The sequence below is a fragment of the Kogia breviceps genome, chromosome 1, assembly GCF_026419965.1.
Source record: "Kogia breviceps isolate mKogBre1 chromosome 1, mKogBre1 haplotype 1, whole genome shotgun sequence".
NCBI classification, from domain to species: domain Eukaryota; kingdom Metazoa; phylum Chordata; class Mammalia; order Artiodactyla; family Physeteridae; genus Kogia; species Kogia breviceps.
In genome coordinates this window covers 56632923-56650318 of record NC_081310.1, presented here as the reverse complement: position 1 = coordinate 56650318, position 17396 = coordinate 56632923, and the positions used below count along the sequence as shown (strand labels likewise).

Sequence of the window (17396 nt, the reverse complement as noted above, 5' to 3'; positions counted from 1 at the left end):
CAAATCCCAGCTCTCTCTGCCCCAGAACACCTGCCAGAGGTAGAGAAAGCAGATGATGATCCAGATGAGCGGCAGCTACAGCCCGTTGAGGTAGGTGATGCTCTCAGTCAGCCGCTGCACATCCACAGACACCAGGTTGACCACGTCCCCCACTGTGCTGGCCTTTCTGGAGCTGCTGGACAGAGCCAGGACCTGGGAGGGGCAGAAGATGGAGACCTGAATCAGGAGGGAGGGAAGGAGGGGGTGAGGGGCAGTTAGGGAGGACCACGAGGGAGGAAGGGCCCAGGAGGGAGGGAGGCCCACGGCTTGGACTGAGCAAGAGAACAGCCACCCAGCAGGCTGGGGTCTAAGCTGTGCTGCCCCTGCTGGCTGAGGCAGATTTCTTTACCATCTGAGCCTCAGTTCACTCATCTGCAAAGTGGGCTAATAAAATCTCCTCAGCTAACCTCCCATTGTGAGACTCCAGGGAGAAGACAAAAATGAAAATACCCTGAAACCCCTAAAGCACTGGACTAATAACAATTAATAACATACTACTAGCGAGTGGTGAAAGCAATAGTTGATAATGGTGATAATGCTGATAATGGTGGTCATCTGCTGAGCGCTACAGCCTAGGCACTGTGCTCAATAAACTAACAGTTTCACCATTTTCCGTGATGGGGCACATCAGACAACTGTATGGAGCAGGTACTGCCATATTTCATTCAATCTAAAACACTGTGGATAAAGTACTCTCTACTTTTGTATCACTATGGGAAAAAACATCAATGCCAACTAAATTAAAACATCTTGATTTCAGAAGTTAAAAAGAGAAAAAAAACGTGAGACTAGAATCAGTGAGATGCAGAATTATTAACCCCATTTCACAGCTAAGGAAACTGAGGCACAGAGAAATTGACCAATTTGCCCAAAGCCAGAGGGCTCCTAAGTGACTGGGCCAGGATTGGAATCCAGGATGACAGAGGCACGACATGGGCTAGACAGGGTGTTAGACTGACCCCTGCAGGCATTCGGTGTGCCTCTCAGACACCAAGCTGGTTTTCTGGCAGCCCCAAATTTGCCCTAACTCTGGGGTCACAGTGGACCCCTTCCAACCTGTTGAATGCTACGTTCTACTTGCAGTCCTCTCTCTCTCTCTGCTGAGTGTGTCAGGGAAGAAGTGAGGGGGTGAAGTGGTGAGCTGGCAATGATTGAGTGTAGAAATCTGAAAAAAAAATCTTCAAATCTTTACCGAGCACCTGCTCTGGGCCTCACTCTGAGGTGAGTACTGTGATCAACAGAGGCAGGGCACTTGCTCTCTTCGGAGTGGAGTTTGAGCTGGGGGACAAAATTAAATAAAGATGTACATAGTTCATCCTTTAATAGTAATTATGATGAGTGCCATGAAGAAGTGTTTTCAAATATAGGTTTTTATCATTATTCAGGCATGGCAAGCCCACAGATCAGAGAAGACTGCCCTTGACAAGAGGGTTTATTATACTCACAGATCTCAAGAGGAGGGGGCACCCCATGCTATGAGGGGGCCACTGGGGAAGCACCAGGATGCTGCAGGGTTGGGGGGACCACAGGCAAGAGCTTGTTGTGGTTTTCATGGGAAGGTCAGGCAGGGTAAGCAGGTTTAGGATTGGCTAGTTTGAATAATTCCACCGGGCTCTAGGCATAGGAGCTGGGCCTCATTGTCTGGTACCCTGCCCCGGGGCGATTAAGGCAGGGGATAGTGGCCTAGAGTGTTAGGGCCCAAAAAGGAGGCAGTTGGGGTGTGAGCTCTGGATTGGTTGGCTTGCATGTGAAAGAGATGCTTTCAGATGAGTCTCTTAGCATCTCTGGGAACTGGCTGATCCTGGGAGGGACAGAGGGGCAGTCCCTCCAGGGTCAGCAAGACCCCAGATGTCAAAGCACCAGATACAGAAAGTAAGAAGACACAGTTAAAACAGAAGCAGCCCAGAGGGCAGAGTGGAGGGGTATGACCTCATCAGGTGATGAAGGCAGCTGCCCCAAGGGTGGGGATGGGAAGAGCAAAGCCTTCGGGTCATCTTCCTGCAGCCTCAGCTCCATGTGTGGACTCCCGAGACCGGACAGGCCACACCAGCTCCAGTGTGCTCAGGGGGATGTGGCCTGAAATTCAGGAGCTACACGGCCACCCAGGAGCTGATCCCTTTGCCCCCTTCTTTCCCAAGTGACAGCTCAGGTGTGACAGAAAGGGGCTTACACAGGACTGCCTTGCTCAGATGCTCCAGACCCCAGAGGGGCCAACATCTCTTAGAGCAGCAGCCTCACAGGTTTCGGTTCCAAGGTCCCCCAAGGGGACAAGAATCACTGCAGAGAGAAGCCCAAGCCCAATGCTATGGCTTACCTCCGGGTATCATAGTTCATTGGCAGAACTTTCAGCCCAGATGCAATTTACCAAGGGGTCAGGGCTCATTTTAATTGTAAGCAGTGTTACCGGGTAAAATAGCTGACAGTCCACCTTTATCCAGTTTCCACAGAGCCCGTAGGTTAGCCCTTTATCCTCAGGGGGGTGAGTGTTCACTACATGAAGAGTTGTGGAAAGGGTGCCCAGGCAGTGGGAACAGCAAGTGCAAAGGCCCTGAGGTGGGAGATTGTTTGGCGTGCTTCAGGAAATGAAAGAAGACCTGTGGGGCCGGAGGAAAGTGAAAGAAGTGTGAAGGAAGTGTGTGATGTAATCAGCTAGAAGAGGTGCCAGGGTCAGATCACGCAAGCCTTACAGAAATAGCCAAGAAGGTGAGGGTGTGGTGTGGGCAAACATGAGTAAAGTGATGAATGAGTGTGGTTTTAGGCACTGATGACAGTAACGGTTCAGGAACATTCCACTTCTTGGCTGGAACATTTGTCTGTGAATTGGGACAGGATGGAGAGAGAGGAAAGGCCACGCCTCTCCCCTGCGGCTCACCTTTCTGTACACCAGGCCCATGATGGCCATTCGCAGCCTCATCTGTAGCACCTTGAGTCTGTACATGTGCTGCTGCTCGAACAGTGTTTGCAGGCAGGCAGAGAGGAACATCAGCATGGCGAGAAGACAGCCCTTCCAGGCTGGGGTCTCGGGGTCACCAATAAACGCCAGGAAGAGGCTGGTGAGAAAGGGCACCCATGGCTATTGCCTCTGCCTAAGCCTGGCCAGGTCTGGAGGACCAGACAGTATGGGGTTCTTTTTTGTTTTCTACACAAATGGTTGCAATCATTTCCCCCACTGTCCACACTCATTTTCAGCGTGACTTGCGTCTCCACCAATCAACAGGTGAAGTTTTTACCGCCACCTGTTATGGGCTGAACTGTGTCCTCACAAAATTTATATGTTAAAGTCCAAACCCCCAGTACCTCAGAATACGACTGTGTATTTGAAAATAGGACCTTTAAAGAGGTGATTCAGTTAAAATGAGGCCGTTAGGATGGGCCTTAATCCAATACAACTGGTGTCCCTGTAAGAAGAGGAAATTTGGACACATAAGGAGACACCAGGGGTGCATGTGCTCAGAGGAAAAACCACGTGAGGACACAGCGACAAGGCAGCTGTCTGGGCAAGGAGAGAGGCCTCAGAAGAAACAACACTGATCTTGGACATCTAGCCTCCAGTAACGTGAGGACAAAAACTTCTGTTGTTTAAATGGGACCTAATTAAACTTAAAATCTTTTGCACAGCAAAGGAAACCATAAACACAACGAAAAGACAACCTACAGAATGGGAGAAAATATTTGCAAACGATGTGACCGAGAAGGGATTAATCTCCAAAACATACAAACAGCTCATACAGCTCAATATCAAAAAAACAACCCAGCTGAAAAATGGGCAGAGACCTAAATAGACATTTCTTCAAAGAAGACATACAGATGGCCAAAACGCACATGAAAAGATGCTCAATATCGCTAATTAGTAGAGGAATGCAAATCAAAACTGTAATGAGGTATCACCTCTCACCGGTCAGAATAGCCATCATCAGAAAGTCTACAAATAATAAATGCTGGAGAGGGTGTGGAGAAAAGGGAACCCTCCTACACTGTTGGTGGAAATGTAAATGGGGGCAGCCACTATGGAGAACAGTATACGGAGGTTCCTTAAACAACTAAAAATGGAGTTGACCTATGATCCAGCAATCCCACTCCTGGGCATATATCTGGAGAAAACTCTAGTTTGAAAAGAAACGTGCATCCCAGTGTTTACTGCAGCTCTATTTACAATAATAGCCAAGACATGGAAGCAACCTCCAGGTCCACTGAATGGATAAAGAAGATGTGGTATAGGTATACAATGGAATATTACTCAGCCATAAAAAAGAATGAAATAGTGCCATTTGCAGCAACATGGATGGACCTAGATATTATCATACTAAATGAAGTAAGTCAGAGAAAGACAAATATCATATGATGTCACTTATATGTGAAATCTAAAAAAAATGATACAAATGAACTTATATACAAAACAGAAATAGACCCATAGACATAGAAGAGAAACTCATGGTTACCAAAGAGAAAAGGGGTGGGGATAAATTAGGAGTTTGGGATTAACATATATACACTACTATTATAAAATAGATAACCAACAAGGACCTACTGTATAGCACAGGGAACTTTACTCAATATTTTGTAATAAGCTATAAGGGAAAAGAACCTGAAAAAGAATATATTGACATATGTATGTACAATATAACTGAATCGCTTTGCTGTATACCTGAAACTGACACAACATTGTAAATCAACTGTACTTCAATTAAAAAAGAAAAGAAAGAACAGTAGAAAAGATAAGCACCAGAAAAAAATTTCTGTTGTTTAAAGTCACCCAGTTTGTAGTGCTTTGTTATGGCAGCCCTAACACATTAACATGCCACCTCTTGAATCTGGGCTGGCTGTGCAACCAGCTTTGGCCTCACGAGAAAATGCAACTTTTGCTTTGTCTTGGAATCCTGCCAAATGGCCCTGTGAACAAGCCGGATTTAGCCTTTTGAGGATGAGAGACCACCGGAGCAGAGACAAGATATCCCAGCTGGGACTGTCTTGGACCAGCCAGTCCCCAGCCAGCCCCACAGGTGACTGCAGACAGATGAGTGAACCCAGCCAAGAAAAGAAGAATCACCCAGCTGAAGCCAGCTTGAATTGCTGACCCACAGGATCATGAGCTAAAGAAGTGGCTTTAAGTCCCTCACTTTTTTTTTTTTTTTGAGATATGCAGGCCTCTCACTGCTGTGGCCTCTCCCGTTGCAGAGCACAGGCTCCGGACGCGCAGGCTCAGTGGCCACGGCTCACGGGCCCAGCCGCTCCGCGGCATGTGGGATCTTCCCGGACCGGGGCACGAACCCGTGTCCCCTGCATCGGCAGGCGGACTCTCAACCACTGCGCCACCAGGGAAGCCCTAAGCCCCTCACTTTTGAGGGGCTTTGTTGTATAGCAAAAGCAAACGGATAGAGTCAGGCTAGAATTCACTCGTTTTCCCTCCCCAAGGTCACTCACTTTCTTGTTTAAGTGGTCCTTCCTGAGTATCCTTTTCACCCACCCTCAGTGCCCTGAGCACCAGAGGTCTAGGCAGAGGCAGGAGGAGGGCTGAAGGTCCCCTGGTCCTGGAAGGACGCCGTTAATGGGACCACCAGCCTCAGCGAGGCACCCAAGGCCTGGACCCACCTGAGGAGCTTGGGCACCGTGAACCTGAAGACATCACTGATGATGAGGCTGAGGGTCCCCAGGAGGAAGGTGGAGCAGCCCACGTGCCAGATGGCCCTCAGCAGTGGGCCCCTCTTGCCCCCTTGTTGCTGCAGGAGGGTCTCCGTCTCTGGGGTCTCCGCACCGTGGTTTCCTTTCCTTTTAAATGTTGTCGCCTTGGTGTGCCTTAGGGGAGAGGAGAAATCAGCTCTGGGTCCTTGTAAAAGATTGAATGTTTGGGTCTCCCCCACCCCACGCCCCACCACCACCACCACCACCCAAATTCATGTTGAAACTAATCGCCAGTGTGATGGTATTAGGAGGTGAGACCTTTGGGAGGTGATTAGGTCATGCAGGTGCAGCCCTCAGGAATGGGATTAGTGCCCCTATAAGAAAAACCCTGGAGAAGTGCCCTCAGGTGTAACCCCATTTCATACATGAGGAAACTGAGGTTCAGAAGGTCAACTTGTCCAAGGGCACACAGCTGAGAAGTGTAAGAACTGGGATTTGATCCCAACCTTCAGAGCCCAGAACTTTTTGATCCCTTACGCAGCCCTCCCCTTCTTCCACAACCAGCCAGCCCTGAGGTAGTTTAGAACTGGTTCAGAATGGGTTTAGAATCACAGATGAGGTCTGTGGGCCTGGCACACCTGGTCTGAGTGAAACCACAGATGGAAGCTCAGGCAGCCATGATGCCTAAGATCCCTGGCCCATGATCATCATCAGAGGCCACAGGGAGAGGAAGGGGGAAGGAGGGAGGGGAGGAAGCCAGAGGGCCTTTCTGGAAGCAGGCTGGTTCTAGGCCATAGGGAGAGGCTGGCAGTGATGCAGCTACTGACAGTGCAGTTACTGTGTGGCCTTGGGCAGGCTGCTCCCCTCTCTGTCTTCATATGCAAAAGGATGGGGCTGGCCCCACTCTCTGAGTCCCTTCCAGCTCTGACAACTTACAGGGTTATCAGAATTTCAGTGCTGTTTTCAGAGCTGGGACCCAGGGCCAGGCACTGGGATCAGCCCTTTACACACACAAGCTCATCAACTCCTCTCAACCTCCCTGCCCCATGGGTGTCATGGGGTCCCCATTTTACCTTGGAGGAGACTGAGGCTCTGAGAGGTGTGACAGGTGCCCGAGGTCACACATAGAGGACGGAGCAGGGATTTAAGCCCACATCTTGACTCACGATTCACAGAGAGCCTCTTTGTGAGCCCCACGCCCCCCACCCAAAAATTAAAAAGAAAGGAAAACGGAAAAAAAAAACCCTTGATGAGTGCAGGTACCCAGACCCTCATTAACAAGGTCAAGGTCTTGCCCCTCACCCCTTGACCCGGCTTGTTGTTTAGTTTGGCATCTCTGGAGAGTTGTGACTTGGCCTCCATCGTGAGCTGGGCATGCCTGCCGCTCACGTCTTGCTATTTGGGTCTTGAATGCCAAAAGGATGGTACCTTCTTATAAAGGCTACCCCTGACCACCCCTCCCCATCGTATCACACCATTTAATTCATTGCCTTCATAGCCATGTTCACTGTCTCCAACTCTCTCCTTTTCTTATCTGTTCTGTTAGACCTCCAGGTGGGTGGACTTTTTTTTTTTTTTTCATAAAACCCTTCAATGGTTTAATAAAAACTCTCCATTCCTAGACACAGTCTTGCATGGCCTGGCCCCTGCCCACCTCCCCACTTCATCCTGGTCCTCTCTGGTTTTCTTTTTTCTTTCTCTGTTTCTAAATTTATCTATTTACTTATTTATTTTTGGCTGCGTTGTCTTCGTTGCGGTGCGCAGGCTTCTCATTGCGGTGGCTTCTCTTGTTGCGGAGCACGGGCTTCAGAAGTTGTGGCACTCGGGCTCGGTAGTTGTGGCACACAGGCTTAGTTGCTCTGCGGCATGTGGGATCTTCCCAGACCAGGGCTCGAACCCGTGTCCCCTGCATTGGCAGGCGGATTCTTAACCACTGCACCACCAGGGAAGTCCCTCTCTGGTTTTCTTTCAGCTCCTTGACACATCCACAACTTACCTTTCTCAGGACTTCAGCACAGACTCTCCATGGTCTGGAATGTCTCTGCCCCGCTCTTCCCAAGGCTTGACTTCAATTTCAACATCACCTCCTCAAAGACACTTTCCCTGCAGGGTACAACTAAAGGAGCTCTGGTCCTCTATCCCAGTCCCTTGTTTTTTGTCCCAGCATTTACTTCAACTTGCAATTATCTGTCTTCTCCACCAAAAAGCAGCTTTCTGGAACAAGAGGCCACGGCTGTCTTGTGTACTGCTGTATCCCCAGCATCAGAACAGGGCCTGGCACAGATCAGGCACTGAATCAAGCACTCACTACCTGGGAATAGACTGAACTTTTCAAGATCTCCTCGTGACACTGGACTTAACCTGTTGGTTGCTTTCACTAGGACCAGGTGCAACTAGTCTCTTGGCCCAGTTTAAACAGATACAAGTTTCCTGTTGTCCAGCAAAGCAAACCGCCTAGTCCCACTCCACCTGAACTAGCTGAAGGATCGGTGGTGTGCCTGGGCCTCCTTTTTCAGAGAGGTGGGTTGAGACCCCGGAAGTCAGCCTTTTTACCCCCAAGGCCCAGCCAGCAGTGTGAATACCCCTCCACCACAAGCCAGACGTCCAGTCCCTCCCTCCCTTCCCCTCAAGAATCCTCTCAGCATCTACTCAGGATGGAGGGGAGGGACAAATCTCAGCAGGCAGTCCAAAGGAAAAGTGGTATTTTTAGCACAAGAGGCTATAAGGAACCAGTCTTTACCACCCGGTTTGCTAAGAAATAAGCAAATGTTAACTTTCTACCCCTGTCTTGAAGCCGACCCCCACCCCCCAACCTCCCCTTCCGGGATTTGCAATTCAGCCATTTTTCTAACCCTGCGCTCACCTCTCTCCCTTGTCACCTCCGTAGCCCTGAGATGTGGCCTCTCCTTGGCACCCACAATTTGCCTGGGGTCGGTCCGGGTCGGAGGCAAGGCCAGCGCGGCGTCCGCACCGTGCCTCGATGCCCGATGTTGGGTGCTGGTCCTGACTCAGCTGCTGCTGCACACCCACTGGGCTGGGCAAGTGCCAACCAGGGCCAACCCCGCCGCCCCGCCCCGCCCCGCCCCGCCCCCGCCGCCTCCCGCCCCGCCTAAAGTGGGACCCAGGTGGGTAGGCTTCCTGCTTGTATTTTCTTTTTACTCGTATTTCCCCCAGCACCGAGTTCAGCACCTGAATGCATAAGTGGCTCAATAAATACTTGTCCAGTGAATGGGAAAAAACAGAGGGAGTGATGTGTGCAAAGGGCCTACTGCTTGCTATTAATAAAGATTTGTGGAAGGAAGCAAAGGAAGGAAGGAAATGATTTGGTTTGGTTGATAGAACCTGGCCTTTGAGCAGGAAAACCGAGGTCCAAATGCCCTTCCCTCTGAGCCTCGGTGTTCCCATCCATAAAATGGGGTGGGTGAAGAGGCCACTGTGAAAGCCTCTTTCCCGCTGGATGTTTTGCTCTGTTCTGTTCTAGCTGCTCACACCAAAATTCTGAGTCACTGTGTTCAGCCTGCAGGCTTGGGAACAAACTTCTTCCTTTCTAGCTGGTCTCACTTTCCATCAGGGAAGGTCTCTAGACTGGTGGCTGGTCTTTGGTCTGTGGCCCCAAAGCCATTTAGTGCAGGACCCAAAAATGACCACAGGCCAAGGCAGGGGGCATGAGTGGGTGGCCAGGTGTAAGCTGGGGGATATCAAAGGGAGTGGTGGCGACTGCAGCTCACATGCCCTGTTCAATGGGGAAGCTGCTACCCAGATCCACCCTCCTGTTGCCATGCAGGGATGTGGCCCAGTACTGCCATTCTACTTGAAGAGAGGCCAAAATTCCACATTTTCCTGTGACATCTCCAACATTTTAAATGTTGGTGACTTCTCCAAAAACAAAACAAAGAAAAAAACCTTAAACAACAAGACACCGTGCTGGCCAAACACACCTGTGACCCTGACTTGGCCAGCAGACAGATTGGTCTGTGACCTCTTAAGATGACATCTTCTCCCTTCCCCCAAAGGCTGCAAAATAGTTTAGAAATAAAACCAAAGTTCTCTTGGTGTGTAATGAGTCAGCTTAGAAAATGCCTGAACCAGATCTCTCTACAACCCTGCCATCCTCCTCTCTTTCTGTCAGTTGTTCACGGATTCTCAAACTGTTCTGGAGAGTGTTTCTATGTGCTAGCTCTAACACTGGGTGACTATCATTCCCAGGCTGGCAGGGGAGGCCAGAGCTGGGAGAGGGTGGACAAGACCTCCAGGGTCCTTTTGAATTAATTCTGCCACTCAAAAGTCACTTCAGCTGTACTTAAACTCACCGTACAGCAAGATATGCCCGGGGTGAGAGCGAGAGCTGCTCTTTTGATTTGCTCATATTACTTACCCCTTTTGCAAAACATACTCCCTTCCTTTGGGGAGCAGCTCTTCCCCTCCCTGTGTGGCTCTGAAGGGACCACCAATTATGGGGCCTGCTCTCCAGCCATGGGAATGGCTCCTGAGAGGCACAGGATTCAAGCCAGCTAATAAAAGGCCTTCCTTGGGATTGTCTATGTGGATGGTAGTAGGGGTTGCTGAGTTGGCATGATACAGGACAGGCGTTTATAGAGAGACCAGTGCCCAGACAACAGCTGAGCTGAGAGATGGAGGGAAAGAATTTGGACGTCATTCAAGTCCTGGATCCAGCCACACCTGAGGCCAGACCTACCTTCTCAGCTATGGGAGCCAGCAGACTCGGTCTCTCTCTGGCTCCTTCTAATTTGTGGGATTTAGCCACCTATAACAATCACCACAAAATAATAGAGTATGCAGGGGAACCCTGTAACTTTCCACAGAGCTACTTTTGTCTGTGCCCTGAAACACCTGGCCCCGGGGAGGTCAAGCGACTTGTCCAAGGTCATCAACTACTCGATGGCAGGGCTATGTTTAACCCGGGTTTAATTAATCCTATTAGAGAGCTTATTTCTCTAGACCAAAGTTTCACAAACCAGGTTCCTCAGGCTCTGAGCACTTCACAGAAGTTTCCAGAGATGCCAGAGAGGGCAAGAGTGAGGCAAGTGGGCAAGACTAGAAAGAGATTGAAATCCTCTGGATAACCGATATTGCTGGAAATTTTACCATTTTTAAGAAATTCGCTAAGTTCTTTTCTATAAATCTATTTTTTTTCTCATCTCACACAAGCTATGAGGAGCTAGGGCTAATGGCATCCCCCCCCCCCACTCCTTGAACAGATAAGAAAACTAAAAGCCAGGAAACTAATCACTCAGGTTAAGTAGTAAGTGAGTAGTTGCCTGCATGTTATGGACCATACCTACCTCTCCACCCCCAGTCTTAAAATAGTCCTTCTGTTCCCTGCCTCCATCCCACCATCCGAGCTTCCTTCTGGGAGCCTGGAGAGGTTCCCCCTCTGTCAATATCCTTTTGGAACCTGCAAAGCATCTGGGAGGAAAAGCATCTTGAGCCCAACCTGCTAATGCTTAGTGAGGTCAGCTGACAGGGAGGGGACTGTGGCGGTGGAGCCTGGAGTAGGGGCGTGGTTGTATTTGGGGTCGAGTGATTTGCTGACCCAGCTTTGGGCTGAGCGCCCATCTTCCACACACTCACCGCTGGGCTGCGCTGCGGTTCCTTGTCCATTCCTTTTCAAGCTGGGAAACAAGTTCTTCTGAGGAGTTTTCTCTCCCAAGCGACCAGAGGTCTTTTGGTCCCAGCGGCTTCCATCCAGTAGACCCTCCAAACTAACCTGTAAAAGAGGATCACCAGAGCAAGCTCCTCTCCTGTGTCCATCCCTGAAGGGTCTTGGCTTGGTAGCTGTGTGACCCTAGTAAGTCACTTCACCTCTCTGCACCTCTGCTGGCCCCTCGGTACAAGGAAAGCAATTTACCTAACTGCGCTAACACTGGAGGGCACTTCTTGGTCTACAAAGAACATCTCATTTAATTCTCATGTGAGTCTATACAGTAGATTACTATTGATCCAGTTTACAGAAAAGAAAGAAAACAGTGGCTCAGAGAGATTAAGTGACTTAACCAAAGGGTGACATGTGACAGGGGAAATAAACCTCCCTAGGAGTCAGAAGTCCTGAGTTGAAGAAAACTATTACTGTGGAGGAAACCTGAACTCCTTCCTCCCTCAGCTTTAAATGTACCCATTCTCCTCCTCCGTCACTGCGCCAGCCACCTGGCCTCGGGACCTTTGCACATGCACGTCACTCTGCTTAAAACTTTTTCCCTGCCATTTCTTACTTGTCCTTCACCTCTAGCCTACATGTGATTTCCTTAAGAGCCCACTTGATGACCCCCCCACACCCAAGTCCAGGTAGATTCTCCCACTGCAAGATCCTCTAGTTTCCTGAGCTTTTTCTTTATAATGCTTGCTGCAATTATCATTATTTAATTTTTCAGTCTGATTATTTATTTAGTCTTTCTCCTCCACTGGACAGTGAGCTCCACAGGGGCAAAGAAAGTACTTGCCTTGATTCTCCCTCTTCTGGATCCTCACATCCTGGCTCGGGGCACAGGATTTGTCAAATAAAAATCACTACTTTTCAGCCCTGTGACCTTGGGCAAGTCACTCACTGCCCAGCAATGGACCTCAATTTTCTCACCTTAAAATAATAGCGTTTCCCAGTGCTTGGGACTGGTATATGAGATGACTGTAGTGGGTGCATTGTTGGAAGAGGTCACCGAGAGGATGTGACCACTTGTGGACCTGTGACCTGGACCCAGGCAATCTGAGGCTCCTCCCTCTCCTGTCCTTGGAATGTACATTCCACCCACTGTTCTCACACTAGGAGCTACTTCAAGGATGCAGCAGTTAAGTGTTATACCATCTGGACGGCGTGTATGTGTCTGAACCCTGTTAAGGCCTCTCTGTAAACTGTTGAGATTCTGGTGGGCAAGTGCAGAGATCTACTCATATTGCGGCACTCAAGACAAGCCTCATATGTAAGTTCTCTTGCGCGTTAACCCTGCCTCCTACCAGTCTGGAGTGGCTGCCTCTTTCTTCCGTCTCTCCAAGCCTACCGTCTATTGGGGCCAGTTTTCAAACCAACACGCACGCACAAGAAATTAACGACTGCAGACTTCCACAGCAGGAGTGTTCTTATCTTTTTAGGTCTCTTTCTTCTCCTGACACCAAGGAGAAGGTCTTGTTTGGAGCTGGTCTTGAGCTCCTCTTTGAGACTTTCCAGTTCCCTTTTCTAATGCAGAGCAAACTCAGGCAAGCAACAGTTTGGATCCAGAAATTATTCACAGTACTTGGTTTTCACTAAAATTATTTCTGGTGTTCTACATGGCAAGGGATTCTAGATTTTTCTGAGTTTGGTAGCGATAGAAAGTTTCCTTTGTTATTTTATGTTATTTTATTTTTTTGCGGTACGCGGGCCTCTCAGTGTTGTGGGGAAATAAACGCCTTTGCCTTAACGATGGTGGGGGAGAGAGTGAGTTTGGGGTGCGACGTCTAGGAGGGGCAGGACAGTCAGGAAAGGAGTCTTCGAAGAAAGCAGGCCTTCACGGGGTCATTGAGAAGGTTGGGTTTGGTGGGTAGATGGAAACTGAGCTGTCACACACAGCCATGGCTCCACCTGGGCAAGGAAGAGGCTCTGAGGAGGAAATCTGAGTGTGTGAGGGGTATGTGAGGGCAGAGAGACAACTTCAGCTGGGTTCCTGAGTCCCAGAGGAATCCAGGTGGCAGAAGGAGGGTGGGCTCCCCTTCTCCCCTCTCTCACTCCTCTTTGGCTGTGCAGGGTCACCTCAGGCCTGGTGATGTGAGCACGGGGATCAATCCCTCCTCCCATGGAGCTCCTGGTAAGAGACTTTGTGATGGTCCCTCAGGAGGCTACTTAGTGGGCCTGATAAGCGGCGGGCCGGGGGGCGGGGTTTAAAGAAGATGATTAAAGTTGCATAGTGATTCGATTTGAATATTCTAGTCAGGAGGTTTATTGATAAGAGAATGTTTCTTTTTAAATGATGTGACCACCACCACTGTTGAGTTTCTCCGCCAAGGTTGAGTGTGCACCGCGAGGAAAGATACTAAATATCTGAAGCGTCTAAATTGTAGTGGATGTAGCAAAGGACATCTGACGTGCCCTAAGCTGACGGTCCCCACCCCCGTGGGCCCCCAAGAAGAGGGAACCTCGTCTGTCCCTAAGTGTAAGCATGAATCGAACCCTGAAGCCTCCCGCAAAGAGGTCACTTAGCACCTATTAAAATCCAGGCCAGGGCTTCCCTGGTGGCGCAGTGGTTGAGAATCCGCCTGCCGATGCAGGGGACACGGGTTCGTGCCCCGGTCCGGGAAGATCCCACATGCTGCGGGGCAGCTGGGCCCGTGAGCCATGGCCGCTGAGCCTGTGCGTCCGGAGCCTGTGCTCCGCAACGGGAGACGCCACAATGGTGGAAGGCCCGCGTACCACCAAAAAAAAAAAAAAAAAAAACTCCAGGCCATTACCTCAGCAGACTCCGTGGCTTCATCCTCTCCAGAAGAAGGAACAGCCGGCACAGGAGTCTCAAGGCTGACTAGACTGGCACCAGGACCCAATTTCACTTCAACGAACATCGCAGGAGGCCGGCGCCGACTGGACCAACCGCCCACGCACACGGCTTGTGCCCTTGTGGGCAGTGGTGACTGTGCGCATGCGCGACTTTTTTTTTTTTTTTCCCTCCTCCCATAAAACCCTTCAATGGTTTAATAAAAACTCTCCATTCCTAGACACAGTCTTGCATGGCCTGGCCCCTGCCCACCTCCCCACTTCATCCTGGTCCTCTCTGGTTTTCTTTTTTCTTTCTCTGTTTTTAAATTTATTTATTTATTTATTTTTGGCTGCGTTGTCTTCGTTGCGGTGCGCAGGCTTCTCATTGCGGTGGCTTCTCTTGTTGCGGAGCACGGGCTCTAGGAGCACGGGCTTCAGAAGTTGGGGCACTCGGGCTCGGTAGTTGTGGCACACAGGCTTAGTTGCTCTGCGGCATGTGGGATCTTCCCAGACCAGGGCTCGAACCCGTGTCCCCTGCATTGGCGGGCGGATTCTTAACCACTGCACCACCAGGGAAGTCCCTCTCTGGTTTTCTTTCAGCTCCTTGACACATCCACAACTTACCTTTCTCAGGACTTCAGCACAGACTCTCCATGGTCTGGAATGTCTCTGCCCCGCTCTTCCCAAGGCTTGACTTCAATTTCAACATCACCTCCTCAAAGACACTTTCCCTGCAGGCTACAACTAAAGGAGCTCTGGTCCTCTATCCCAGTCCCTTGTTTTTTGTCCCAGCATTTACTTCAACTTGCAATTATCTGTCTTCTCCACCAAAAAGCAGCTTTCTGGAACAAGAGGCCACGGCTGTCTTGTTTACTGCTGTATCCCCAGCATCAGAACAGGGCCTGGCACAGATCAGGCACTGAATCAAGCACTCACTACCTGGGAATAGACTGAACTTTTCAAGATCTCCTCGTGACACTGGACTTAACCTGTTGGTTGCTTTCACTAGGACCAGGTGCAACTAGTCTCTTGGCCCAGTTTAAACAGATACAAGTTTCCTGTTGTCCAGCAAAGCAAACCGCCTAGTCCCACTCCACCTGAACTAGCTGAAGGATCGGTGGTGTGCCTGGGCCTCCTTTTTCAGAGAGGTGGGTTGAGACCCCGGAAGTCAGCCTTTTTACCCCCAAGGCCCAGCCAGCAGTGTGAATACCCCTCCACCACAAGCCAGACGTCCAGTCCCTCCCTCCCTTCCCCTCAAGAATCCTCTCAGCATCTCCTCAGGATGGAGGGGAGGGACAAATCTCAGCAGGCAGTCCAAAGGAAAAGTGGTATTTTTAGCACAAGAGGCTATAAGGAACCAGTCTTTACCACCCGGTTTGCTAAGAAATAAGCAAATGTTAACTTTCTACCCCTGTCTTGAAGCCTACCCCCACCCCCCAACCTCCCCTTCCGGGATTTGCAATTCAGCCATTTTTCTAACCCTGCGCTCACCTCTCTCCCTTGTCACCTCCGTAGCCCTGAGATGTGGCCTCTCCTTGGCACCCACAATTTGCCTGGGGTCGGTCCAGGTCGGAGGCAAGGCCAGCGCGGCGTCCGCACCGTGCCTCGATGCCCGATGTTGGGTGCTGGTCCTGACTCAGCTGCTGCTGCACACCCACTGGGCTGGGCAAGTGCCAACCAGGGCCAACCCCGCCGCCCCGCCCCGCCCCGCCCCGCCCCCGCCGCCTCCCGCCCCGCCTAAAGTGGGACCCAGGTGGGTAGGCTTCCTGCTTGTATTTTCTTTTTACTCGTATTTCCCCCAGCACCGAGTTCAGCACCTGAATGCATAAGTGGCTCAATAAATACTTGTCCAGTGAATGGGAAAAAACAGAGGGAGTGATGTGTGCAAAGGGCCTACTGCTTGCTATTAATAAAGATTTGTGGAAGGAAGCAAAGGAAGGAAGGAAATGATTTGGTTTGGTTGATAGAACCTGGCCTTTGAGCAGGAAAACCGAGGTCCAAATGCCCTTCCCTCTGAGCCTCGGTGTTCCCATCCATAAAATGGGGTGGGTGAAGAGGCCACTGTGAAAGCCTCTTTCCCGCTGGATGTTTTGCTCTGTTCTGTTCTAGCTGCTCACACCAAACTTCTGAGTCACTGTGTTCAGCCTGCAGGCTTGGGAACAAACTTCTTCCTTTCTAGCTGGTCTCACTTTCCATCAGGGAAGGTCTCTAGACTGGTGGCTGGTCTTTGGTCTGTGGCCCCAAAGCCATTTAGTGCAGGACCCCAAAATGACCACAGGCCAAGGCAGGGGGCGTGAGTGAGTGGCCAGGTGCAAGCTGGGGGATATCAAAGGGAGTGGTGGCGACTGCAGCTCACATGCCCTGTTCAATGGGGAAGCTGCTACCCAGATCCACCCTCCTGTTGCCATGCAGGGATGTGGCCCGTACTGCCATTCTACTTTAAGAGAGGCCAAAATTCCACATTTTCCTGTGACATCTCCAACATTTTAAATGTTGGTGACTTCTCCAAAAACAAAACAAAGAAAAAAACCTTAAACAACAAGACACCGTGCTGGCCAAACACACCTGTGACCCTGACTTGGCCAGCAGACAGATTGGTCTGTGACCTCTTAAGATGACATCTTCTCCCTTCCCCCAAAGGCTGCAAAATAGTTTAGAAATAAAACCAAAGTTCTCTTGGTGTGTAATGAGTCAGCTTAGAAAATGCCTGAACCAGATCTCTCTACAACCCTGCCATCCTCCTCTCTTTCTGTCAGTTGTTCACGGATTCTCAAACTGTTCTGGAGAGTGTTTCTATGTGCTAGCTCTAACACTGGGTGACTATCATTCCCAGGCTGGCAGGGGAGGCCAGAGCTGGGAGAGGGTGGACAAGACCTCCAGGGTCCTTTTGAATTAATTCTGCCACTCAAAAGTCACTTCAGCTGTACTTAAACTCACCGTACAGCAAGATATGCCCGGGGTGAGAGCGAGAGCTGCTCTTTTGATTTGCTCATATTACTTACCCCTTTTGCAAAACATACTCCCTTCCTTTGGGGAGCAGCTCTTCCCCTCCCTGTGTGGCTCTGAAGGGACCACCAATTATGGGGCCTGCTCTCCAGCCATGGGATTGGCCCCTGAGAGGCACAGGATTCAAGCCAGCTAATAAAAGGCCTTCCTTGGGATTGTCTATGTGGATGGTAGTAGGGGTTGCTGAGTTGGCATGATACAGGACAGGCGTTTATAGAGAGACCAGTGCCCAGACAACAGCTGAGCTGAGAGATGGAGGGAAAGAATTTGGACGTCA

At 50.2% G+C, this 17396-nt stretch overlaps 1 protein-coding gene across 1 annotated transcript; it reads right to left on the bottom strand.

The window, feature by feature from the left end:
* Positions 1-75: 75 nt before the first annotated feature.
* Positions 76-14278, bottom strand: LOC131753284 (ATP-binding cassette sub-family C member 6-like). Its single transcript, XM_059058413.1, has 5 exons — positions 14198-14278; positions 11251-11381; positions 5629-5832; positions 2912-3089; positions 76-216 (listed from the first exon to the last, which is right to left on the bottom strand). The coding sequence occupies exons 1-5, from the start codon at positions 14276-14278 to the stop codon at positions 76-78; spliced, it is 735 nt and encodes a 244-aa protein (XP_058914396.1).
* Positions 14279-17396: the final 3118 nt, after the last annotated feature.